The sequence below is a fragment of the Aptenodytes patagonicus genome, chromosome 2, assembly GCF_965638725.1.
Source record: "Aptenodytes patagonicus chromosome 2, bAptPat1.pri.cur, whole genome shotgun sequence".
In the NCBI taxonomy this organism is placed as follows: Eukaryota; Metazoa; Chordata; class Aves; order Sphenisciformes; family Spheniscidae; genus Aptenodytes; species Aptenodytes patagonicus.
Window position 1 is genome coordinate 116,563,326 of NC_134950.1, and position 26,184 is coordinate 116,589,509.

The 26,184-nt window shown below is 40.3% G+C and overlaps 1 protein-coding gene across 1 annotated transcript in view; it reads left to right on the forward strand.

Annotated features, from left to right (window-relative positions):
• Window positions 1–20: 20 nt before the first annotated feature.
• The window catches only part of AVL9 (AVL9 cell migration associated), a 42,664-nt gene continuing 16,500 nt past the window's right edge, over window positions 21–26,184 (forward strand). Inside the window, exons 1-8 of the mRNA XM_076330833.1 lie at window positions 21–209; window positions 16,127–16,247; window positions 18,516–18,601; window positions 20,385–20,456; window positions 21,218–21,307; window positions 21,682–21,748; window positions 22,423–22,463; window positions 23,585–23,623. Of these exons, the coding sequence (XP_076186948.1) occupies window positions 117–209; window positions 16,127–16,247; window positions 18,516–18,601; window positions 20,385–20,456; window positions 21,218–21,307; window positions 21,682–21,748; window positions 22,423–22,463; window positions 23,585–23,623 (609 nt within the window). The 5' untranslated portion in view covers window positions 21–116. The remainder of the gene's footprint in view (window positions 210–16,126; window positions 16,248–18,515; window positions 18,602–20,384; window positions 20,457–21,217; window positions 21,308–21,681; window positions 21,749–22,422; window positions 22,464–23,584; window positions 23,624–26,184) is intronic.

Here is a 26,184-nt window from a genome sequence, read left to right on the forward strand (position 1 = left end):
CGCTGCGGAAGCGCAGGCGGCCGGGGCTGCGTCCCTGTCGGACTCTTCGGCGGCGGGAGGCGGAGCGAGAGCCCGGGCACGGCGGCATCCTCCAGAGCGGCCATCGCCGGGGCTCCATGGAGAAGCGGGGCGCGCCGCCGGCCGCCCCCCCGCGGGGCCCGGTGCTGCACATCGTGGTGGTGGGCTTCCACCACAAGAAGGGCTGCCAGGTGAGGGGGCGCGGGTGCCGCTCGCCTCCTCTCCCGCCGGCGGGTGCCCCTCGCCTCCCGCCTCTCCCCTTCGCTCCTGCGCTTCCTCCCTGCCCTCCCCCGGGTCCCCTCCCCCGCGCTGAGCGGCGCCTGCCCGGCGGCTGCCCTCAGCCTGCGGCGGGGCGGCCCCGCGGGGAAGGCTTGAGCCCCCTGCGGGAGGGGGCGCGTCGGATGGGGCCGGGGGGCCCTTGCTTTAGCTCAAGGGGGCGGGTAAAGGAGCAGTTTGAAACCGGCGAGGCGCCGCGAAGCGCGTTAGGGCCCCGGTTGGCCGCGGCCTCCCCCTTCCCCCGCGGAGGGGGCCGGGCTGGGCCGGGAGTTCCCTCAGCCAGGGGGCGCGGGGCGGGAGCTGCCTGGCGGGGCCGTGACTCAGCCCGCTCCGGACAGTTAATGTTTATTGAGCTGCGGACGTGACTGCTCCCTGCCCTGCCTCGGCGCTCCCGCCGGGGGGCGAGGCGGAGCGAGGGCTGGCGGGGCGAGCTCCCCGCCGCCGGCCGTCCCCTCGTTTTCCCATGAATGCTGGGAGACGGCTCCAATCGCGGCACCCGTATCTACTGTCAGTCGCGCGTGTTTAATGCATTCAGACAGCGAATTAAGAGAAAAACAAATTGGTTTTTTACCTACCTTTTATTCCTGCCGGCCCAGCCGGGCAGCACCGCCTTGAACTCTCACAGGTACAACTTGTACACAAACAGCCTGATGGCCCCAGGGTATAAGACCACCCTTGATTTAAGTTTTCTTTGCGTGTCTCTTCCCTTCTTTCATAAATGCTTGACTGCTTTGTGTGGCCTGTAAGGTAGAAGAATTTTATGTTGTGTATTTCATAGGTATTTTATGCTCTGGCTTTTATAATTTTTTTTTTCAACCCTTGAAACAAGAGATGCTGTTGCCCAGCTGGGCTGCACACACAGTTGCTTTGCTGTGACGAGAGCAGATAGATATAATGTTGGACTTGCAGTGAGTCTTGTTCCGTGGAGCGTTCTTAGCCTTTACAAAAATTGCTACAAGAATCATGTGTGTGATGGCCGTTGTTATACAAGAATTGGTCTGACCTGAACGCGTTCCATACAAGGTGCCAGAGAGTTAAATTAATCTTTGTTAATGCTTCAGGAAACGCAACAAGCATGGTAACACGGAAAACAATTCCTTATACCAATAGAGGCTGAAGCAGAAGTGCAGTAACTCGTTGTATGTGTTCTTCCATCTCTTTTTCTGAAAGATCTGCATGGTTTTGTAATGCATCTGTTCTCCTCAGGGTGTCTAGGGGCTGTTCACATGTGGATGCTCACAGGGTCAGTTCCTACGAAGGAATTCGATCGTCTGGGTTGCAAGGTTTGCAATATTTATCAGTCACTTTCTTGTCAAAGACCGTTAGGAGATGAGCGTTAGTTGGGTGTCTGGAGGAGGAAGAGTGTGTTTTTGCCCTCACCTTGTTGTTGGCCTCTTGGAACAGACATAGGTTGGAGACAGAAGCAGAGGTGGCTTTTGTTGCTTCTGTTCTTCTTTTGGGGCCTGTATTTCTTTTCTTGTAACATTATGCAGTGTTGATGAAAAGCAAAAAAAAAAAAACCAAACTATAAATTAGTAGCAGTGAATTTTATCTTGCTGCCAGTAAAATGTTTGTAGAAGTACATTTTCAGGTGTTGTCAAAAACTGGGTAAGAATACCTCTGAACCAAAGTTGTCTTTAAGTATTTCAAGAAATGAACTGGAGAAGTTGGAGAGGAAGGTGGTTGGGGAAGGGGACGGGGTAGCTGTGTCACAGGGAGAAAAACTGCAGGAATATAATGACAATTGTTAGAAGCACAAACAGCCAGGCGTCCTATGGGAAATCTAACCAGAAATCTAATTTTAAATATGTTCTACCTCTGACTTAGCAGATTTGTTACTGAACTATAAAAATAGTTTCCGAAAAGAACTGGAGGCAGGGAGCTGCGCAGCTATAGCCTAATGAGTTTGACATCAGTAGTATGCGAGGCTCTAGAGAATTTTTGAAGGAAAGAATTAATTAACAACATGAAACTAAGTAGATCGAGTCCTACGGGCATTCACTAAAGATAGATCATGCCTGACTGACCTGCATCTTTTGTAAGAATAAATGATTGATTTACTTTGTAAAAGAAACAGAGTAGCTCGAATCTGCCTGGAACTTGATAATGGATCACACAGTACTTAAAAAAAAAAAAAAAAAAAAAGTGTGGGTTTTTTTTTTTTAAGATGGAGATACTGGAGAGTTAGTACAAGAACTGGTACTTAGGTAAGGAACAGTATGAAGGAGAGGAAGCAGCAACAGATTTTTGTCAGAAGAGGAACTGCTGGTCTGAAAGGTGCTTGCAAGGGGTGTTTCTCAAGACTGAATTTGGGCCCATGTAAGTGGCGCTGGCATCGTTTACACAGTAAAATCTAACTATGATGAGCAAACTTGAGGAATCAGTGTTACAAAGGAAGACTGGAATGTTGTGCAAGAGCTGGATGATAAGGAATGCCGGGATGATAGAAATGGGGTGCATTACGAAGTCATGCAATAGGAATGAATAATAACAGTGTAGGCTTGGGAATTAACATGAGGAGACCTCTGGAAGAGAAAAGAGACCGCATATGATCAAGGATAAGTCACAGAAGTGGTGTGATTTGGGGCTGAGAGTGGCAACAAATGTAGTCCTATAGTGTGACGATATGTTTATTGATGCATAAAAATTCTGATCCACCTTTCAGAAAAATGGATTTGGATTCGCTCTGTCACTTTTAGGAATGGATGAGATAGTCCTTGGGCAGCCTGTTTTCGAGGAGAACGTAGAAGAGCTTGGCTAGGTAGGCTAACAAAATGGATTTTGAGGCTGTATTTATATGAAGACTGCAAGCCGCCTCTGCAAATATGGGAACGTTCTCCCCTTTTCCTCTCCTGCCTCTTCGCAACTGGAAAGGAGAGGCGGTTGTGTGGTAAGCTGAAACAGAAAACTGAGGTTTCTCAGTTTCGCTTGCCAAAGGGTTGGTTTGGGGCTGATTGGTTCACGGGTTCTGTTTGCCAACCAGGTGTCTGCAGAAGACAGCTACATGGGCACAAGATGACTACTATGGCAGTGGAAAAGAGTGTCTCTTGAAAGTGGTAGCCTGGGACTTCTCTTTTTAGTTGCCATGTTTGAAAATGGCCTTTGAAGTACTCATTGAACACTGCATTAAACGTAATTGTACTCCAGGAGACTATTGGAAAGTGAAAAATGAGGAGGAAAGAACAACCATTTAATCTAAAAGACAGTGCTGGCACAAGAACAAGTGGATATGAACTGTCTGCAGATGCAGTGTAGATTGGATATGAGAAACTACTAAATGCAGAAAAGCGAAGTTCCAAAGCAGCTTTCAGATGTCAGTAAGTCAGAGTGAATTTGGGGAGCTTAAGGTCGAGAGGTCATACAGCTAGCCTGCCTGTCGTAACAGGAATTTACCTGGTTTGCCTGAGAAGGCTCCTTTCGGGTTTTGTATTTCCATCTCTGTTTTCTCTGGAGTGTTACTAGGAAATGCATGTGGAGTTAGATATTTTTACGGATTTCTTGATGCTAGGTGTTTTCATTAGCTGACTTTCCCTCCGAAGCTTGGTCATCTGAAGTGTACAGCTCTTCCTGTTGACTAACTTAAAGTATAGGAAACGTTTAACCTATAGAGCAAAGACTTTTATGTGCAGTTTGGAAATGTAGAGGAGCATCTTTTTCTTGCACAGACTTGAAAAACAATTCGTATGCATTTGTTTACAAAAGAGAAGGAGAGTCAAGGAACTGGTCCGTTTCTGTGTGCCTTTTGATTGATAGCATGAGTGCAATGATTGTTCCACGTGCTCCTTCCAAGGGCTCACTGTTGGACCGTGGGTCTTTTTGCTGGGTGAAGCAGGATTGTGTAAGAGACAAAGTGAAGGTTTACCGTACGTACATTGTTTAGTCTGAGGATGCAGTTTCCTGGGCAATTGTTGAAACCTTGGAGTTGCCACTCACTGTTACGAAGGCTTTGTGCTGTGTGAAAGCAGCACGTTGCATTTTCCAACTAAAAATCCTGAACACGCTGGAAGGAGTTTTCTCTAGCGAGTATGGAGTAAGCTTTTGGAGAAGCTGTAGGCTTTTCTTTGCTTACACGAGCAGGTTGCCAGCCTGCTTCTTTGGGCCTCCTAGCTACTGACTTGGCCTGTGAAACCAATGAGATGTTCAAAAAGTGCTGGTTGCTGTATCTCTTTGCCAAAGAGAAGAGGTAGTTACGGCAGAGTGCCCAGAGAACGGGAGGAGAAGCCTGGCTGGAAACTAGGTCCACCTAGTATTTGACCCGCTCTCAAGAGGTCCGTTAAAGAAGGGAATGACAATTGGCGTGAAGCAGGCATCGTGATGGGTTTCTCTGCGTTGTATGTACCAGCTGACTTGTTACGGGAACCCTCCTCAGCACGTAATTAAATAGCATACGGCCCAAAATGGGCAGAGCTCATGGGTAGTATTCACTTGATCATGATTTTCATTCGTCTGAAATGAAATTACTAAAATATTTAATTAATATTTTTTAAAAAATTGCTTTTTTGCTACCTGTTCGCTACTGATAAGAGGAGTGGCCTAAGGAGAAGGGAACAGCAAACACAGCCCTTCGTCATATGTAGTTGCTCATACGCTTGTCCATTGTTGTAAAACACACAGTTTTGCTGTGGTAGGAGTTTCTACACACTTCTCAGGCTCTAGAGGACTCGAGTCACAAAAGTATCGAGACATAAATTGATAATAAGGGAAGCCTGCCACAGAAATGGTGTGATCTGTTCTGGCGTATCTGTAGCTGGTTGGCTCATTAGTTACTGTTCCAGCTCCCTGGCTCTTCTTTTGTTCTGTTGATCTGCTTCAGTATAGGATGGTAGGACTTGGATTTCGGGGCTGTTTGTGCCCTTCTTCAGGAGCGGCTGATAACAAATTGCTCAGTAGTTTTCAGGAGCTGTTGTAGTAACTGGCTAGTGATTTCAGAGCAAATAAAGGGGGAAAGTTTTTTTTTTTTCAGAATCATGAAACGCTTCCTCTCACTACAAGTGAGCAATAAAGCACTTAATTTGCCTTACAACATTTTAATTTTTCAAAGCGTTAAATGGTGTGGAAAGTCCTTATCTATCTTGTGATAGAGGTCTCTAGCAAAAATGTAACCCGAACAGATCTTGACTAGTAGATGCAAGTTGTGTGCTGAAAAATACACGGAGAGACCTTCGCTTTGTGGTGAAGGTGGAAGACTGAGAGTCATGAGGTGAGTCATGAGGTTTTCCGCTAGTGATCCTGTGTGCTGCGATCCTCGTTTGAGCTCTCTGTCCCCAAGCTTTATTTACATGGGGAGGCAGAGAGATAATAGTCTCTGAGGGTGTAGGAAGGCTTAAAATATCCCGAGTACTCTAAAATCATTCCTTTTGAAGGCAAAGTTAAAATGATTTATTCAAAAAGGAGAGGAAGGAAAGTTTCAGCAAAGCTGGAAAAACTTGTGGGTGGGAGAGGTACGCACAAGTCCCCGTAAGCCCCCCGGCTGGCTGCTGAGAAAGTAGATGGTCGCTTTACTACTGTACTGCCTGACCTGGCACAAGAATCCCCATCTCCTCTTGATGCTAGGAGGCTTTGAGGCTATCACATCTGAGTAAACTCAGGCCCTGTGTCACCACCAGTCAGGCCATACATAATCTCACTTCACTTGGGGCAGGGCCCAGCTTTTCTGCACTCAGGGTCCTGAGCAGTTCTGCAGATCGCCTCTGACCTTATGCAGTGGGTGACCATTGTCTCGCGTATCCTCTCAAGGGCTTGAATATATTCCAAATTGCTCTTGACTTTCTTAAACATACACATTTCTGACTGTGCTGTGGAAAAAAATTGAAGTGTGGGTAGTGGGGAAAGCGCTGTGTGCGTCATGGACTGCTCACGTTGCCGGTCACTTTTGTTGGCTTGGGATCCTTGCTCTGTAAAATAACGGCAGCTGATCTTGACCCACTCCTCTGTACGCCAGTGGAGAATGACATTTCAAACTCGGTGTCACAGACATGGGAGTGGATTATGGGAAATACCGAAAGGCATGTTCCCGTGGAATCCCAAAGTTTGTCCTGAGGATCTTCAAAGTACTTCAACTTTTTAATGTAAATGTGACGTTTGCCTTCTCCAAAGGAGTGTCCGAGTTGCCTGTCCGTGTGGGTGTGTTTTGGTGCGGAGTGTGTTTGAAGACCAATCCCCCTGTCTTGCCTGACCATAGATTTTCTTCCGGGCATGCAAAGGAAACTTAAGATTGGGAATGAAAGAGCCGATACCCGAGTTCTGGAGAAGAGCCTGAATATGATCTTTGAGAGGGAAGAATGCCCTTTGGGACTTCGTCCCTTCCTGAATTGTGTATGTGCTCCTCCTGTCATTTGAGAGCTTCAAGTACTTGAGCTCTGGAAGGTAATGCTGGTTGCGATCTGCAGAAATCAGCACATAACGTGGCCTGAGCAATTCGTGCATGTGGCCTTTTTAACTCATGCCTAGAGAGCGTATGAGGGCTCGAGGGGAAGGTCTCCAAGCAGAATTGTTGGCAAGTTAGGCTTGACTTTGTTTGCAGAATTAGGAGGCGTCTAAGCAACGAGTCAGTTCAGTCTGCTCTTTTTATCAGCTCTTTTGAGAACTGCCTACATTTCCAGCTCCCCTGCGTCCTCGATTGTAGCACTTGCTTCCAAGAGGGAAATACTGAAGTGGCTCTCTTCAGTAGGTTCCATGGACAGCCTTTCTGCATCTTTTCTTTAAAGGGGAACACTTCTAGCCTGTCTCAGTTCCTGTTTGTTTGCTGTCTTCTAAGACTCTGCTTTACTGGAGAATTCCTTTTTTCTCTTCTTGATCTTCGCCAACCCAGTAGTTGCTGCGGTTCTGTTAGATATGCTTGATTCTCTTAACCATTTAAGTGAAGTGTATGCTTTGTTGTCATTAAAGTCCTTGTGTCTTTGTTTTGGGGGAGCACAGTAGGCAGGTATTACGCCATAGGTAATCTTCTCTAGTAATGAAACAACATCTTGTTAAAGGAACAACAGAAACAAAAAATAACTTGAAAAGGAACTAGGCTGGAATCAAGCTGAAGGACTTTGTTCCTGGCTCTATTGATGATAACCTGTAAACATTAGCACAATTCCTTTGTTTTTGTTCCCTGCTTGTAATAATATTATTTAAGCACTTTAAAGGATCATTATGAGCATGAAATCTCTTGATGAAGTTAATCTTAGCATACATGGAGTATCAAAGATTAGTCTGTTGTCTAAAATATGTGGATTTGCTTATGTTCCACAGGTTGAAACTTTGAAAACAGCTTTTAGCTTTTACTAGAAAGGCTACTCAAATTAGCATGGGATGCCAATTGTTTTAAATACTCAGCAATTACATGTGTACTCAGCAATGCACTATCTCACACTTCTGTAAACAGTACTACAGATTCTGATCTCATGTGTAGAATTAATGATGGGTTCCACTCTTTGCATGTCTGTGTAATCCACTTATTTAGTATTTTGTGTTCATTGTTCAAGAAGAACTCCCAGGTATGGTGGATTTTTGTTTGGTTTTTTTGTTTCTTTGTTTAGTTTTTCAAGCTTTAAAGAGCACTGTGCTTTGATAATCTTGCAATTGCTTCCATGAAGTCCCGGACAGGAAGTAAGAGTATTTCTTCGAACGATTCCATACTGGATATTTTCTCCATAGTTGCCCTGATGTGTGAACTGAGAGAACGTTCCTATATACCTATCTGCAATTATGTAACACTTCCCATAGTCATAATCGTTAACTTTCATCTTATAATCTGTCTGTTCTTTGTATGTGTCATAACATTCGAGTAGTTATTTAAACATTCTGTACCAGGAATCTTGACCTTTCTCTCAAATAAATGAATGAATGCTAAATCAATAAAATACGTATTTCTGTACCTCTGCCACACCTTTCATCTACCTATTTCAGAATGCTTTCAAATAGTAACTTGAGCTCCCAGCACTTGTATAAAGGTGGCAACATAATTTACATACCTATACAATAGAGGGAGGTTCAAAAGTGTAAAATCACTGAACAGAGGTCACTCCAGTTGGAGTAAATTGGAACATGCAAGTCTCAACTTCATGTTCCCTGTCCTAATATTACCTTATTTTATGATACGTGCGTAATTTTGGTAATCCGTCCCATAGCTTGTATGTGATGCTGAATTATTACACCTAGGCAGACATGTTTCTAAAAGCACTCTCAAAGTTGCGCATACAAGACATGAAAGCAAGCTCCTTGCCTGCTCTGACATGCTGGGGGATAGGGCACAGGGCTGCCTGCTTCATTGGGTTTGCCTAGAACAGAGCATGTTCTGTACTTCATGACGTTACTGTGTTTGTGTAGCTTCTCAGCCTCATACTTGGTAGTGAGCCAGATTTGTCCGCTCTCAGGAGTAAATGTAACGTTGAAACTTGTAAGGAAGGAGCATGTTCACTAGGAGCCATTCTGGGACCATCGGACGTCCTGTGGTAAAGAACCTGAATGCTTGTTGGCTCGTAAGGCAAGGTGATCATTTGCTTGGACTGCATCAGTTCAGCAATATATGCTATATGAATTACACACAATGGCTGTTTCTAAACTGACGAGTAAATGTGTTTTAAAGCATGCCTACAGTCCTGGTACTCCGTTTTACCAGGAAAAGGAGGATTCACTGTACCATTTGACAACTCCCTGCCAGCCTGCATGGGCTTCTTCCCATTGGGAACCAGGGCATGCAGCAGAGCTGGGGAAAGGATGCGCTTCTGACTCTCGTGTGTGATGAGGTCTGGGTGCTGTCCTGGGGGAGAGGAAATGACACCAGTCCCTGTAGCTGGGCGTGTCCATTAAGAGCCGATGGGCGCAGCAGGTTGTGTGGGTGAAAAATTGGTTGCTGCTGACCCCAGTCTATACTAGTTGCTGTGTTGGGCAGATGACAGTTAGGAGTAGAGCTAAGGGTTGCCCTCTCTTGTTTCATGAAGGAAGCTGCCCTCTCTGGTACCTTGTACCTTAAGAGTTCATCCTGTATGAATTCTAACTTGCTTTCTGTAAGACCACGAAGTCTTGTCTTGAGGGCACAGAGTTCCCTAGCATGTCCCCCAGGCTGGAATGGTTGCGGTAGTATTATGTTCCTCTTCTGGGAGGAGGGGTGTTGTTACTTACTTTCATGAGGAGACTGATATGAGCAAAAGTTCCAAAGCGCAGGATTTATGTCTGACTTGGAACTGTATGACTATAAAAATAAAGTATTAAGTAATTGGAAAGAGTGTCTAAAATGCATACTAGCAATAGTTTGAAAACAAATACAAAGGTTTCAGTGTTTCAGGTTATTTTATCTTTTAGGGGCCTAAGAGTCAAAACTTTACTAACCTAGTCAGAGTTTTCGAAGCAAACCTGAATGGTTATATTGTGCATCTGTAGCAATACAAATGGTGTCTTAGAACTTGTGTAAGTGGTTGCTCTATAGCTTTAGCAATGTGGGAATGTGAGGAAGTTCCAGTTTCAGGAGCCTGAATGGTAGAAAAGACTATGCCCTACCTCTTTGTAATACATGGATTTCCTTCACGGTTACTGTGTGTGTATGTAATGGATTTTTAAATATATTTATATGAATAGGTATCATACATATTTATTCTACATAGACATGTTAATACACATGCATATTTATATAATACATAGTTATTGCACATATACATATTTATATAAATATATAACGTATATTTAAAAATCTGTTGTTAGAGGTCATTATATTACTGCATAGGCATTATTGTTATATGGATGGGCTCTTCAACTTGTAGATCCTGATCTGTTGGTTCTGTCATACAACAATGGGGAAAGTTTGTCATTTAAATCTGATTAAATTGTGATTTAAATGATAAATTGTTCTCAGTGCTGAAAGACTAACAGTGTTCTTAGATTTTCATTTGGCTGCATGTTCCAGTAGTTACGGTGATTCAGATAAAATAATTGGTGTGCTGATTTTCTCTGGATCTGGCTATGCTAGGACGAATATATCTCAAAAACCTCTTTTAAAAATCCCTACTTCGAGTGAAGAACAAATACTTACTTATTTGAAATGAGGGATCAAGTTTTAGGTGTAATTTTAATCTGTTGGGGTTTTTTGGTCACTGTTGCTTAGCGTTATACTCAATACTCAACATCCTTCTGCTTTTCTTTCTTAGAGAGGAAGTTGGTATCCTCGAAATGAAATGTGTTGAAATGATTTATGAAGGGAAGGGTTTTTCTAAATAGGAATGTAATGAGTGGGTTTTGCTGATCTCCTTTTCTTCATTTGAAGCAATTATTCTACCTATTTGTGCAGTACAAGCAATGGGAGAGATCATCAAAGCAATTGTTCAGAGAATGGAATGGGTTTGCTCCCTGTAAATTAGATTCTGCAACTTACTGAAAGCATCCTTGTCTTTAACATAATACCGTCATTCTAAATATTTCAGATTTTTTTTTAGCGATCTGAGATTAAATCCTCTCTCCATTGAACCAATGGAAAAACTTACTTGGGTCCAGATTTTTTTCATTTCTAGTCTGAAGAGAAATCTTCCAAAATACCCGTATTAAAGAGGAGAGCTTATATTGTGATTGTGCTGGGTAAGAGGGGTTAACTTTAAGTGGAGTAGTTCAAACATGTGAGAGTAGATGGAGTGGGGAGGATGGGGAGTTTATACTGACTTGCCAGCACATTTTAAATTATTACTGTTTAGTGTTCACTGAGGATCCTACTGTGATTGCTAACACTTAAGGCCTTTCAGAGATAAGGAAAACAACCTTACCTGAGTTTAAAGTTCACCAAAAATTAATGCCAACTACCTGTCTAATGTTTGAGTGTGATAGTTTAGGTGGACATGCACAGCTGTTTTGGAAATTCCTCTTTTATCAATGTCCTTTTTTAACCTCTTTTCTGACTGTGTACTTGTAATTTAGTAGAAGACAATATCAATGCATTTTTTTTAAAGAAAAACTATCATGTTAGTTGCTAAATGCAGGAACTGAAATACATTTTTCCTTGCCTGCACTCATCTTTTCTTACTGTGAGTTAATGAATGTCTAGTAAATTTATTCTGGCTAGGAAGTCCCTTTAAAGCAAGGAACCAAAACAGATTGCCTGGGCTTTTTTTTCATTCCACAAACAAGGTAGGACTGTGTATCAGTAGGTGCTTTGCATCCAAACTGTTAGACTCAAAGTTAATGCAGCAGAATTACAGAAGAATGAAACTGTCAGTTCCAGAAATTCAGTTGTACTTCAGTTTAGGGAGTTTTTTAAAATTATATTTTATTTTAACTTGGTAATCCACAAGAGTTGAAATACGTACTGTAATGAAGAGCACAGTTATTTATTTCTCCACTAAAACACAACACAATATTCTGTATTGATTTTAGTTCTGAAATCCATCAAGAGCTATCTCCTTACAGAACAAGACAATCTGAACAGGCCGAAAGCATTGCCATCAAAACCCCTTGACAGGCATAATCAATATTTACAGCTGTAATGAAGATCCTTGACACTTGAAGAGTAAGAAATGAGTGGAGATTCTAGTTCATGTTTTATGTAGTTTATTCTGAAGTCTCTGAGGAGTTCAGTTTTGTTGAGGAGTCTTTTTTAATTCACTTGAGTAGACAAAAAACTGTAAAATCTGCTCCAGCGGTCAGCTCTGGAAACTTGCATGTATTTCTTTGTTCCTATTGACTACTGAGCTTTATTAAAAGACTTTATTTCTCACATTTGCAGGCATTTTTTGTAATGCATAGATGTATTCATGACAAACAGGGAAACTGAAGTGCGTGTTTATGCATGCACATGCATATATGTATGGATTTACATAAAAGACCTTTGTATTTAAATAAAAAATGAGGTCATCTGTGAAGAGGAAGAAAAAGAGCTGTGAGACAGGTCTCTTCTGTAGTCCCATCCCACCCCCCCCTGTCGTGGCTGGTCTTGTGTTTAAAGTGGAAGATGAGGAAAAAAATAAGGTTGTTTTTTTTGTTAAGTTGCCTTAACTAGGAATGCTATACTGTACAGTTTGCACACACAGGCTGAGAGAAGAATTTTACTGAGGCTCCAGTTGTTCAAAAACTCAGAGTGATAGAACTGAGATTCTCTCTACCCCATTATTATCACTTTTGTACGTATGCAGTGCTCAGTTTCAAGATTTTTCAAGAACTGTGGGGGTTTGGCTTTTTTTTTTTAGGCTACTCAGTGTTCTTATAATACTTTGGTTTTGAAATAATGTTTTTTCTATGCAAAGGATTCCTAACTGCAATTGATGCAAGTCTGCAAATTGAGCTGTAGAAATAAAGCAGAATGTCTAGAAGATGAGGAACAGTTAGGGTGGGTTTCATCTGCATTAATTCAGTCATCTGCAGGTTAAACTTAGAAGTCTGAGCTAGCTCTCTTCAGAGCCGATGGAAAGAAACAGATCAGACGAATCATCCTCTGCAGGTGTCTGTTTTCCCTGACTATGCAGAATGCTTAGGAAAACTGGCTAGGTGATCTTGCTTTTTGACAGGTAGTCAGCTGACGTGAATCCCACCTGCAGTGGCTACTTGTGAAAAGGTTTGACTTAACTCTTTGAAATGAAATCATTGGGAACTCTTAAGTCAGAGGAGGGGTGGAAGGAAGTTCTCCAGGGCATCGCATGCTGTCCTTTCTGTTGGATTGTCCTTTTTCCTGCTTCTTTGTTACTTCTACCCTCTCAGCCTCCGCAATATGAGGCGGTACTTCTACAAGCGGCAATCTATTAAACTGCACAAATGTGATTCCTCCTTAGAACCCAGGGTACTTCCTACATGGATCCTCTTGGGGAGGGGGAGGAATAGTATGTCATAATGTAAATCAGATCTATCATAAAGTATATCTGTAAAATAGATTATTTAGGGCCACTTAAGCAATCTTAATTCTGCTTATCTGAGTTTTGTGATCTTCTCTCACTTATACACACACATCCATACAGAAATCTCTGTATTAGAACACATATTTTTGAAAGAAGCAGACTAATAGAAAACAAGATTATCATCATTGTCACTAATGCCTGTTCAGTTTGTTGAATTTGGAACAGTCAGAGCCTGCAGAAATCCCTGTTGCTGGGAGTATCTGATAGCAGCTGAGGTGTTGATAGCATATTGTGAGCTAGAACAAAGTAGTTCTTCAGCAAATTTCACGCTGTCAAAAGAACACAGGAGCCAGATCTCTCAGCTTTATTCTGGACTTTAAAAAGGAGTATTCCTTAGTGAATACATGCTTTTCATATAGCTTGAATTGTCCTACCCTTCTTTCCTTTAAATACGTCTTCTAATTCATTATTTTGGTTGGAATGCAAAATGCAATTGTAATTCTGTAAGTGCTTGCAAGCAATGATGTCTTAGAGCCTTACTTACAGTATTTCCCTGTCAGGAATGATGCTTTGAAGGTATTCACTGAAATCTAAGGGACCATGGCTTCCTCTGTATTCAATGGTGTTGTGGTTTAACCTCAGTCAGCAACTGAGTACCACGCAGCTGCTCGCTCGGTCCTTCCCCCCCCCCCCCCCCCCCCCCAGTGGGATGGTGGAGAGAATTGGAAGAGTAGAAGTGAGAGAAACTCATGGGTTGAGGTAAAAACAGTTTAATAATTGAAATAACAATAACTAATAATAATAATAGTACATAAAGCAAGTGATGCACAGTGCAATTGCTTACCACCCGCTGACCGATGCCCAGCCAGTCCCTGAGCAGCGGCCCCCCCCAGCCAGCTTTCCCCCAGTTCATACACTGAGCATGACGTCACATGGTATGGAATGTCCCTTTGGCCAGTTTGGCTGTGCCCCCTCCCAGCTTCTTGTGCACCTCCAGCCTTCTCAGTCGGTAGAGCATGGGAAGCTGAAAAGTCCTTGGCTAGTGTAAGCATTACCTAGCAACAACTAAAACATTGGTGTGTTATCAACATTGTTCTCATTCTAAATCCAAAACACAGCACTGTACCAGCTACTAGGAAGGAAATTAACTCTGTCCCTGCTGAAACCAGGACAGATGGAAAGAAGCTCCTGCAGAGGGTGAATCCGACCCCCGCTCAGTTGGCCATCCAGTGAAATAAAATACCTGATTCAGGATGTTAGCGTAGATGCTCCTTGACTATCTATGTTTTAAAGCTTAGGAACTGTGCTTTATTTATTGCTAAGGTTACTCCTCCTGAAAGAATCCAGTAATAATTCTGTAAGCGGTGTTTTCAGCCAGCCAATTTGAATCTGGACAGCGTCAAATTGTATGATATAATCCTCTTCTGTATTGCAGATATTTACATGAAGCTTCTAACGTTTTAATTTTCTTATAATCTGTGATTTGAAAAGGATAGCAGGGAATTCTCAGGATTTACGTGTGTACTAAATGGCAGGCAGTTTCTCTGCTCCTTGTAAGGATGCTAATTCCAGTGTTTGTCTCTCCTTTAGAAGTCAGATGCTCTTCTGTTTTGCTTAATGGCATATTTTATTTAAAAGGCTCTATGGATTCTTGATAACTAACTACAAGTCAGGGTCTGGATTCCCTCCTCCTTCCCCTGTCAAAATTAATCCTTTTTGTATTGCATGTCTTTTTTTTTTTTTTTTTTTCCCCATCCCCTTGCATAATTATTCTTTGTGGGTTACTTACCTTTAGCTCAGGACTTTGGTCTTTCACCAGACCTTTTTTTTTTTGTGGATATTTTCAAGATTTCTTTTATAATACGAGGAATAAGAAAACTTGAAATTGATACAGCAAGTAGCAAGGCTAATTTCTTGTGGCGTTTTCTTGTCCTTTGTGCTTTTTTTCCAAGTTGGCAACAGCTGTAGAAAGAGTGACACCGTGTGTTAAGGTGAAGAATTTAACTTTTCTTGATTTATTTCCCATTTCTTCTTCAGTACTCTCATACTTTACAGTGTTTTTATTTTATTATCCATCAAATATTAAGATTTTCTGTGTGCTTGCTTTGTCATGCTTTTTTTTTTATGTCTACATTTTACGGCTCACTAGTTTATTGCTAAATGCCCCTCAAGAGAAGTTGCAGTATCTTTAAACAGTTTATTTTACTGATAAATTTGTGGTTAGATTTTGTTCAGTAACTTTAGAAAAAAGAGTTGGTGAAAGTGGTTGAAAACCCAGAGGGGTCTCCATAGGAAAAGAAGATAAAAGGATAGTACTGTGAAGATCGTGATTATGAGGATCCGTGGTAGACATGTAGTGTAGCGTGAGGAATAGAAAGGTTGTCCCTGTTGCTGGGAAAAAGAGGTAAATGGCAAATAAATGAAAGGTGAAATTGAAAGGCAGGATTTCTCAGGGAAACGAAAAGGAGGTACTTAAGGCCAATGTGTAGCACTCATTGCAGTCAAGGGCATAAAAATATTTAAAAGCAGTATTTTGCTGTTAGTATAGTTTCTGAGATTATTCAACATCTGGTAGGGTAAAACAGAGGCTTGCATGTGTTAGAGTGTTACCTAGTCATGAGCACTTGAGGGGCTGAGAAGCCAAATCTGATTTCAGGATGTGTGTGCCCCAGCAATGACCCCTGCTGACGCAGGTGCAGCAATGTGCTGCTGGCTATGTGCATACGGAGGAGAAGGTATTCAGCTGCTGGGTGATGTTTTCTGCTTGAACATCTGTTTCATATTTCTCTTGAGGAAAAGGTACTAGGCTGGATGGAAGCACTGTAGAAGCCAAATCTGCCCGGGGCCTGCCAGCTAGACCACACGTGAGTCAGTCTGTGAGTGCTTTGGAGGAAGAGACAAGGAATGCTAGTAGGAAGAAAAACTTTGTTTCGTACCATTGCTAAAAAAAAGTGCTAGGCTGAATCAGAGGCTTGCTTGTTTGGTAACAGTAATGTATTCTCTCTTTGCCTCCCCTCTATTTTTGTTTGTTTGCTTAGGTTGAATTTTCCTATCCTCCCCTAAAGCCTGGAGAAGGACATGACAGCCACAGTTTACCAGAGGAATGGAAATACTTGCCATTTCTCGCCTTACCGGATGGCGCTCACAACTATCAGGAAGGTAAGAAACGAGAGAGGAAGTTGTATGTACTACTACTTCTGCAACCAAAAGAATAATCCTGATATCTGAACAGTGGATGAACAACTCTTTTCACTGTCAGACTTCCTGTACTTTTTGTTTAAGCTGCAAAATACATTGGCAATGGTATGTTGCGTCAGAGTTTCAAGTGAAAGTAGATCATAAAGGTGTACCTTCTACATGTCAATAAAAGCTTAAGGGTTACGTATCACTTGTGTGTAGTCCTAGCGCAAAACAAGGCTACCGGTTTTCTCAGAAGTTCTTTGAAGGGGGAATAAACTCTTGAGTAAAACCTAATCCAGTTTTGAGGTAAGGGAAAAATGAAATTCTAAAATTCAGCTTTGTAATGTATGTAGTCATGATTTTATTTTTATTTTCCTCCACTAATTTAGAGATTCTTAGAATGACCTACAAGTCATTAAATGTCTATAGAATGACATATTTTGAAAACCAGCAAATGTAAAGGGCAGGAACAGGAGCTTTAGTGTATTTGTCAGCAGAATGAAGGTAGAATGTTTCCCTTGCCACATAGTTACCAGCAAGTTCACTGCAGGGTTGTTTGGGTTTTTTTTTTTTTCATGTAGTATTGCATTTATTTTTTTGTTTATTTGACAACAGTTCAGTTCATCTCCGTGACATTTATATGCATGTTCAGTTGTTTCATCTTTTTTCTGCACAGCAGCGAACAAGGAAGTCACTCAAAACAGCAAAATCACAGAAACCTGTTAATACTACTTTTAATAAGATTTTTTTTTTTTAACTTGATGCACTTAGTTTCCTAATTCTTCAGCTTCCAGAGACCTCATTTTGGAAGCAAAGGGAGTCATATCAAAGTAATTCCCTTCCTAGCAGCAATAAGAGTCTCGCTGACTCTGCTCTGGGTCATGATTTTTGTTCAATTTCTGCATTGTTAAATACCTAACGAGCAGTAGGCTGCATTCAAAGCCAAGAAAATCATATGTAGCTGCACTTGCCTGTTCTCTGTTGGCTCAGGACCATCCCAGTTAATGCTCAACTTTGAGCATTTTCATTGCTGCACTGAAAGGTTATCAATGTGTATTTTTTTTTTGGGGGGGGGGGGGGGGGGGGGGGGGAGGGAAGACTTGGCAACAAAACTTGATATATATCCTTGTATTTTGTAGGCAAGAATACACATGAACTTGAAACAGGCAAATGTTTCAGATAATAGTTATGTTACATTTACTGTAACTTTATTAGATATCTATTTTTGAGTTTTAAACTAATTCCCACTGATAGTTGCATTTTTGCAAAGAGGATGACTTGGTACAGGAAATACTCTTAAAGGCTTTCTAAAAGCCTAGGTGATCTCCATAATATAATTAAACTTGTTCAAGGGAATAAGCTTTGTTATAAACAGTCCCTCTTTCTGTTGGACTTAATGCATGTGGGATTGTCTCTTCTGTTCATTTTGTTACTATGAAGCAAACAAAAAATTAATAGTTGGTTTCAAAACAGATTTCACTCATGTTTTGAAAGGCAAACAGCCATGATGTCCTATCCTCACTTAGGATTTAGCAACTTTTTTGCAGTATTAGCAAGCGCGTGTGTATATGTATGTGTGTATCTATTTCAAGCCATAAAAGCTTGTCTTTCTCGTCATGTTTTATAGAGATTTTTTTCTTTCATGTCACACTTGCACAGAGACAGTAATTATTTTGTGTGAGACTAGGATTCACAAATCCTTTTTGTTAGCATAGTGGTGCTGCTGCATGGGTATCTACCTTGGCAGTGGTAGCACCTACTCTAATCTTTCAACTGTATATGTCCTCCTTGGTAGGTTTTTTTTCCCCCTATCTTCATTGCATTTACCATCTTAATGGTATCGCACTCCAACTGTATACCTTGCCTCATAGACTTTGCTCCTCTGTACTGAATTGGGAAAGCAGCGTGCCTGTAGGTTTCAGTGGTGCTTCTCTGCTGTCAGTAGCTGCTTCTGAGAACCTGTCAGTGGGCTTATAGGAGCTTGGTCAGGCTAAACATGAGGCTGTTGTCAGAATATCCATATTAGCACAGCTGGAGATTCTTCCACAAAGCATCTAGCAATTTGGAAACTAATTTGGGTGCAGGCATAGCTTTATAGATGACTTTTTCTTTCTTTTTTTTTTTTTAAAGTCTCAGAAAATAAGTGTGCTAGTATTTTCAGCAGTAAACCTTTTACAAATACGTAGTGCTGAAAACAAAAATACTGAACTCTTGTTAGTGACTTATGAAAGTCTTTCTTTTTCATAGATACTGTGTTTTTCCATTTGCCGCCGAGATGTGGGGATCAAACCACAGTATATGGCGTCTCTTGCTATAGGCAGATTGAAGCAAAGGTAACTTTCCAAGTTGTGAATTATATTAATGAAATAACAGGCTTGATGCATTGACGACCCTAAAATTCAGTGGCTTGTAATACACCAACAGTCAAACCGGATGATTGGCTTACATTAAATATCTATGAAAATGTGCACAGTAGGTAGCTGCAGAACTTGAGAACTATTTCTTTTCCTTATGTCAGCAGGCATATTGTGATCTTTTCAAATGTTCAAGGCAATTGAAAAATATGTTTTGGTTCTTGAGAGCTAATCCAGGCATCAGCACCAAGTAGCAAAATGAAGCTGACAGTTTGTCAGGCGGCCAAGTCATATTTCCAGGAAGTAGGCCTCTTGGGTGGAAAAAGTTTAAATTTCTCCAGTGTGTGACCATGAAGAATTTTAGAGTGTTTCCTGGGATCTGACTGTGCAAGTGTAGGGATGTTTCTCTTTGCTTACCTCCTTTGCCAAAAGTACACTTGCAGAGTAGACCAGAATCTTCCCATTCATTGTGGGAAGCTGCTTACCGATTCATTCATTGTCACAGCTGCTTACCGATACTGAACTTCTGGCAGTAAAGCTGAAAAATTGATGAGAGCTACAGTGTGTACCTGATCACACTGAGGAGAGTAGGTACTTGATTTACTAGAATCTGCCCATATTTTCAAAAGTAGTAACGGTAGTATGATCTGTGCACTTACAATTGAGAAGTTATTACAAATTTCTTTAAAAATTACTCCCTTTTCCAGTGAAGTGCCAAGAATCTGGAGTGCCATGTGGGTTTGAGTTTTAAATAAATCTTGTATTCAGAAGATGTAAATTATGTACTCTGTTTTAGTGTTAATCATACCTTGATTATATTTCAAGTTCCTGTTTATGCTATAGGAGAAATTTTACACATGCAGATTTTAATTCCACTTCTTTTGAACTAAATCCACGTTGAGTTTAGTTCACTCATTATCTTTGCAGCCAGTCTTCACTGTATTCTGTGATTTAGTCTTGCTTTTTTTAATTATGCAATAACTTGGCTTTATTGTGCTCTTGATTCCAGTTTATGCTGTTTAGTAACCAGTTAAGAAGATAAATAGATGTTTAAAATGAACTCTTTTGGAACAAGTAGAACATAAACCAATGTGTTTCATATGACAGCTCTAGCACTCTTTCCATCTGTCCTTTTTGATGTGTGGGCTGCAGTCCGCACACTTGCTGTTTTTTACAATTAAGTGAATCACTTGGCTGTATTTCTGCCCCCACCCTTTCTAGGTCTGTTGTTAAGTGCTGGGACCATGTGGTCTGGCTGAGAATGTAGTTGATTGTGCAGATGATACCTCCTTTATTTTATGGGTGGCTCAAAGAAGATCCTCGAGTATAAAGAAAAGAATTTCCAGGCAAAGACTTTTCAGCCTGGGCCATTTTCACAGATAATGTTAGAGAATAACAAGTGGTGTGTTGTGGCTTCTCTTCTGTTGCATTACCCTGAGTTAAAATCCCATTGCCTTTTCCAGGGCTATTGCCTTTTTCTCATGCTAGTGTCTTTTAAACAGTCCTCTGCCTATCATCACAGCTGTATTTGGATCTTTGCTATGCACAGTGAGATGAGAACACAACTCTGACATATCAGTGTTATGACCATTTTTACTAGGTAAGGGCATACTGTTGCATGGTTCGGATATTCCACCATCAAAGGCAGTCAGTTTTAGGATTTTGTTTAAATAGAGGGGTGGTATGTGGCAACTAGACCCGTGAAAGAATTCTTTTTGAAATTGTGTGTGGGTAAAAATACTGTAATACTTCTATTTCTTAGGCATTAAAAGTACGGCAAGCAGACATCACCCGAGAAACAGTACAGAAAAGTGTCTGTGTTCTCAGTCAGCTGGTAAGAATGTTTAACTCCCAAAACGCTTTCAAATAACATACTAAAAATGATTTGTTGTCCATATTCTTATTTGGAACTTTGGCTTCAAACATCTCTCCTTAAATCATTGCAGAGGGTAACAAAATACCGAAGTAAAATTGAATCGGAAGGCTATGGCATTTGCGTGAGCTTCCTTGAATTGGTATCTCCTTGTAAGAGTAATTGTGAAAGTGTCTGCCTCTTGTCAGGGACCAGGATATCTATTTGCACTTTTGATTATTCTTAAGTGCTACTAACTTTATTTTATGTAGTAGGATTGAGGGGTTTGGCCATTATAATAACTGGAGAGAGTGACTATTGACAACTGTGAAAGAAGTTTTAAGATGGTCAAACATACAGAATACTCTTCTTTTGAAGGAACATTTGTATTTCTATTTATTTAGCAAAAGCTACTGGTCACCAGCCAGGGAACAGATATTCTTTCTGTGCTTAAAGCTGAAGAAAGAACTATTACTGGAGCTGTGTTAAAGCAGGAAAGACAACTTCTCCAGAAAGATGTTCAGTGATGGTATGGTATGTGCAAATGGAAAGAAAATAGAATTACCATCATTTAAAATGAGCACAGGAGAAAGGTGCTGCGAGTTAGCAACTAAGGACTGCCCCTCCACGAACTCTGTGTAATGTGTCTATATTGCAAGATAAGAATGGGAGAAGATTAAAGTTCAAACCGAGTGACTAAATAAGTTTTCTTCACTTGCTTTTGTGTTTGTTTTTCTTCCAAGCCTTTGTATGGGTTACTTCAGGCAAAGCTGCAACTCATTACACATGCGTATTTCGAAGAAAAAGACTTCTCACAAATTTCAATTCTAAAGGTAACTTTTAAGTAATAGCCACACAGAACAAAGCTTTCAGTGTATGGCTACGGACTTTAGTGTTTTTAATTAGTGCTCAAATATTCCATTTGCATAGGTCATTCAGTTATTCAGCTCTTGTAATAACTTAACATAAACTAAATGAACTACCCTAATCTGACAGAGGGTCAACTTTCTGATTTGTAATGAAATACAAGAATGAGCGTGATTGTCAGCCTGTATCTCCATTGACCCCATTAGTAAAATTTTACTTTCTTTCTGGAATTAGACATTGAAATCCTTGAATAAGTGAATTTTATTTATTCTGGATTTTGTGTGACCATGTGCCATTAATGGCTTCTGGGTTCTTTTTGCCTTTGTTCTAACTTTTACAGGAACTTTATGATCATATGAATAGTTCTTTGGGCAGTACTTTGCTAGAAGGGTCACAAGTTTATCTTGGTAAGTGACTTTTTGTACAAGCAGCAGAGATAATGTTATGCTAATCAACACATTCCCTTCCTGAGCTAATTTGTTTATGCGCATTAACAGATTAAGCACCAGAGGTCTGTGTGCCTGCACAGTATTCTGTTATGCATTTCTTTATTAATGGATTTAAATAAATGTCAAATAAATGTAGTGTTGCTTTCATAATAGGAGTTAGTTGTAGGTTGAAAGCCATGTTACCTCTTGACCTAACAGTCTGACAAGCAACTGCTTGGCTGCTTTTGGGAAACAGTACCTTCTTAATTTTTAGATGGAACTATTTGATGGTGTGGGGTGCTCAAGCTTTTATCTACCTGTTATTTGGGATATCTCCCATTTGATTTTGACTCTTCCTTGTGTTTTCTGAATGCGCAGTGTAGTATTTACTTCGGTGTTTCCATAATGCTGTGTGGCAGCCAACCGGAGTAACTCAGAGCATGACTATTCACGTTATTATTGTCTCCGTTGTAGATTTAACTCTTGCTCCTGCTCAAAAGAAAGAATATGATATGAGTTCTGCTATTGAAATAACCAGATTCACATAGAATGTATAATGGGTGTACCCCTCCCCCTCAAAAACGGTGACAAGAAGTAAGTTAGTATCTCTACTAGCTATTAAACTGTAATAATTGCTCTTTTTGGTATCTCAGGTCTGTCTCCTCGGGATCTTGTTCTTCACTTTAGACACAAGGTACGTGTTCTCTGCTAGATATATAAAGTACAGCACTTATTTTGTGTAGTAAAATGCTTTGTGAGGAACTGAAAAATAAACATGTCTAGACATACCTGAGCTAGGAGTAAGACGACTGTTTCCTAAGTACTTCTGGTTAGTGTCCTGATTTCCCTTCCCCTTCCACCTACATAACCTCAGGGAAAGTAAGTTCCAGACTGAGAAATTTTGTCTGTCTGCTGGATTCCCTGGAGATTTCTAGGTTTGTGTGACGTTTCTTTATTCCTTTCCCAAAGTGCAAGTGGTATCTCAGTTATGGTCTTGTTTCTATTTCTTGCTTCTTGTCAGATGAATGTGATAGAAGAATATTGCTAAAGTCTGTGCAGACACAGCTTGGAGCATTTTTCCCTCTATCTTGTAATTTTTGCAGCTTCTGCCATCACAGAACCTGAGGGGACTTGCACCTCTCCTTTTTCCTAATGACTATTGAAATTGAGTGTGTATCCTATAGCTAAGGTGCAAATAGCATTTAGAATCTTTTATTAACTGAGAGGCATCAAGGAAACAAATTCGAGAATCTGGATTTCATGGTGAATTTGCCCCTGCTCAGTAGATTTTTTGGGGTAGAACTCAGTTTCGTTTAACTTCAGATGTCTGCCAGTCATGCCCCAGAAGCATCTGTGTTTTTCTTTGAGCGTAGAGAGTCTGGACAGCCACTTCTGATCTAGATGCCTCATCTGTAGATGCCTAAAATTAGGTGAGGTGAATGCTATTCCTGGTATTTTGCTGAATTCTTTTCTGTCTTTCTGTGGAGGAACTCTTTTATGTTTATGCAGTTTACTGTTTTTTAAAATTCTGGAATTACACAACATGTTCTTTCTGATAAGCTTTGTGTGATTCAAATTACACAATTCTTGTTTGTGCAGGTTTGTCTTTGTGCATCTCAAATACTATTTTAAAATGAGTGCTCAGGTGGAGGAAGGGTATTGGAACACTGGTTTTCACTGGTCAAATGTATTTGAATATTTGACAGTTATGCAGTGATTAACATGAAATCTTGAATAAGAGATTATGCTTGCACAGTATTTTTGATAAACGGCACTGGTTCACTCACCATGTTTTTCCTTTTTGTGTTTTTTCAGGTCTTGATCCTTTTTAAATTGATTCTTCTAGAAAAAAAGGTAATGTTTTGTAGGCTGAGGCAGGTAATTGAAATAGAAATGCAATTATTGTTAATTTTTTTTCATGTGAAGTTATGTAGAATATACTAGTGAAAAACAAAGTAAAGTAAAGTAAAAGTATACTTTGCATCCATATTTAAATTGGGAAGTTATGCTAAAAGTAGCTACTGTGCATTGACATATAAATTTGCCTCCACTTCTGTTCTGTCCACACTCCGCCTTATTAATAGCTGTCCCGGCCAGAGTAAGTAAAACGTGATTAAATGTGAGTGGAGAAACTTAACCTATTCTAAAAGATAGGAAAGGATACACATAATGTAAATAAAAGGGAGCATACAGCTTTACAGGGATTCAGTAAGTAGAACTTCTGGTTCAGGCTTAAAATTGGCATACCAAAGGAAACAAGTGCTACAAGTGTCCTTCCGACCTGAATTGCATTGACACCTGCAGGAGACAATGTAAAGAGCCATATCTGTTAGGTCAGGCTGAACTCAGATTATAAATTGGTAAAAACTGTTGAATTCTAGGCTCAGTGTTTTCTTTGGGCTATCTTACTGCCTCAGAAGCAATGCTCTCTCAGCAATTTAAGTGGAATATGCAAAATATACAAGCAGATGTGAAATAGTAGATACATTTGTTTTCTTCTGTCTATATATTAATACCCTGGAACAAGAACTTGCAGTTATTATGCAGGGATTTTTTTTTTGTTTTGCCTTTTTAAAATTTTTGTTTAAAGTTTTATTTCAGTTTCCCAAATGTCACTTTTTCTTCAGTGAAGCTGCTGTGTTAAAACCCAGCTTCTTCAGAGTGCTGAGAAGGAACATTAGAATTTTCTGTTAGCTGCAACTGGAAAGTCAGTAAGACTTAATCTAGAAGATATTGAAACAGTTGTGGTTTTGTGATTTTTAAAGTCTATATCCAAGGCCTAGCTGTCTTTTATGAGGCAGTAAATACGGCTTTTAAAAATAGAAGTAGCAGCTTCTCCAAAGCTTTTTTGCACTTGTCACTTAATTCTGTAAGTTAGATATACCTTGACAGTTCTAAGTATTTATTCTTGAGAATGAATGCAGTTTCTGTATTAAAGAGCCATATGCTAAAGGCTGCTATATTAAAGGCTATACAAAAAGTATACTTGAGAAAATATGATTATGACATAGTAGGAGTACACATGTAGAAATGCATGTAATCAAGACTCGATATGCAAGCTTTTTCCCAAAAGTAACTTAATCACTGTAGACTTCAAAAAAAAAAAAAATTCTTAAAACCGTAAGAGGAAAAAATATTTTCCAGTTAAGATTTTGTAAAGCATCTCTACTGATCTGTTTCAAAACTTATGATAGCATTTCATCAGGTCAGTTCAAGCATTTGGACATATATAAACAAAATACTTTACTGAGCTACAATTCTTTTCTGAAGCTGCTCAAACCACAAGACATAAATGCACAGGAAGAGGGGAGAGGGAGGGTTTCCCAAGCATGTTCATATGACTCAAACATATGAAATTGTTTTGAAAATAACTGGATGCTTATTGAATAAACCTGCAGGTTGCTTTGGTTTTATTTTTCCCTAAGCTCAAACATGAAGAGAACACTTGCAATTTCAAAAGGAAGAGTTTTGGTTTTCTGGCACTGCCTGTTTTCTGGCAGATGTTAAGGTTCCAGAGTAACTGTGGGAATCTGTATGTTCAAAGACCTTAAATATAATATGCAAGAAGCCACTAGTAATGCCAATTTTCCTTCAGCTGAAAAATGCCTGAATGCCACAGACCGATTTCCTTTAATCCTTAGCAATTTGGTTGATGCCTTTCCACAGGCTAAAGGAAATTTTTTTCCACCTCTCAGCTGTTATTAGGCTGGAAGACTACTTCCAGATGGTGATCATTTGACTTTTTGCTGCCAGGACCACCCAGTGTGCTGATGTAAACGTTGTAGGCCATATAATGGGGTTGGGAGGGGTAAGGAAGTGTGCACCCATATAGACGGAAAGATGGCAGAGGGACTTGATGGAACAAATATAGAAAAGTACTCGGCTTAAGTAAGTGGTATACCCAAACAAAAACCTCAACTGGAATAGATTTCTTGAAAGTAAGGTACTTCTTTATAGACTTAATTATTTCTGTAGGCTTAAAAATAAGTTTGGCTAGGAATACATGGTATCTGAGAATCTAAACCTGTAGGGGTATCGTAGGGTTTCTGTTGTAGTTCATTGCTATTATATCATGCATCTTTCATACATGTATTATAGTGCAGCATCTTAAAAGAAGTTAGACTTTTTTATTCCCATTGGAGTCAGCTGAAATTCTTTCTTCAGATGAGCTCCTTGTTCTTCTCATCATGCTTTTTCTGTGGCTGTTGCAATTTGAATTCACCTATCTTGAACATAGAAAAAAGAAAAATTATACAAGATAATGTACATAGTCTATTTCTAGCTGAGGGTACCATTAAACATTGTTTGTATGTGTTAGGACTGCATAGGTCTTTCTCTTGGTTCCATCAATTCACTAGCTTGTAGACTTGCAAATACAAGTGGAACATGAGTTATTATTCATCAGTCACTTCTAA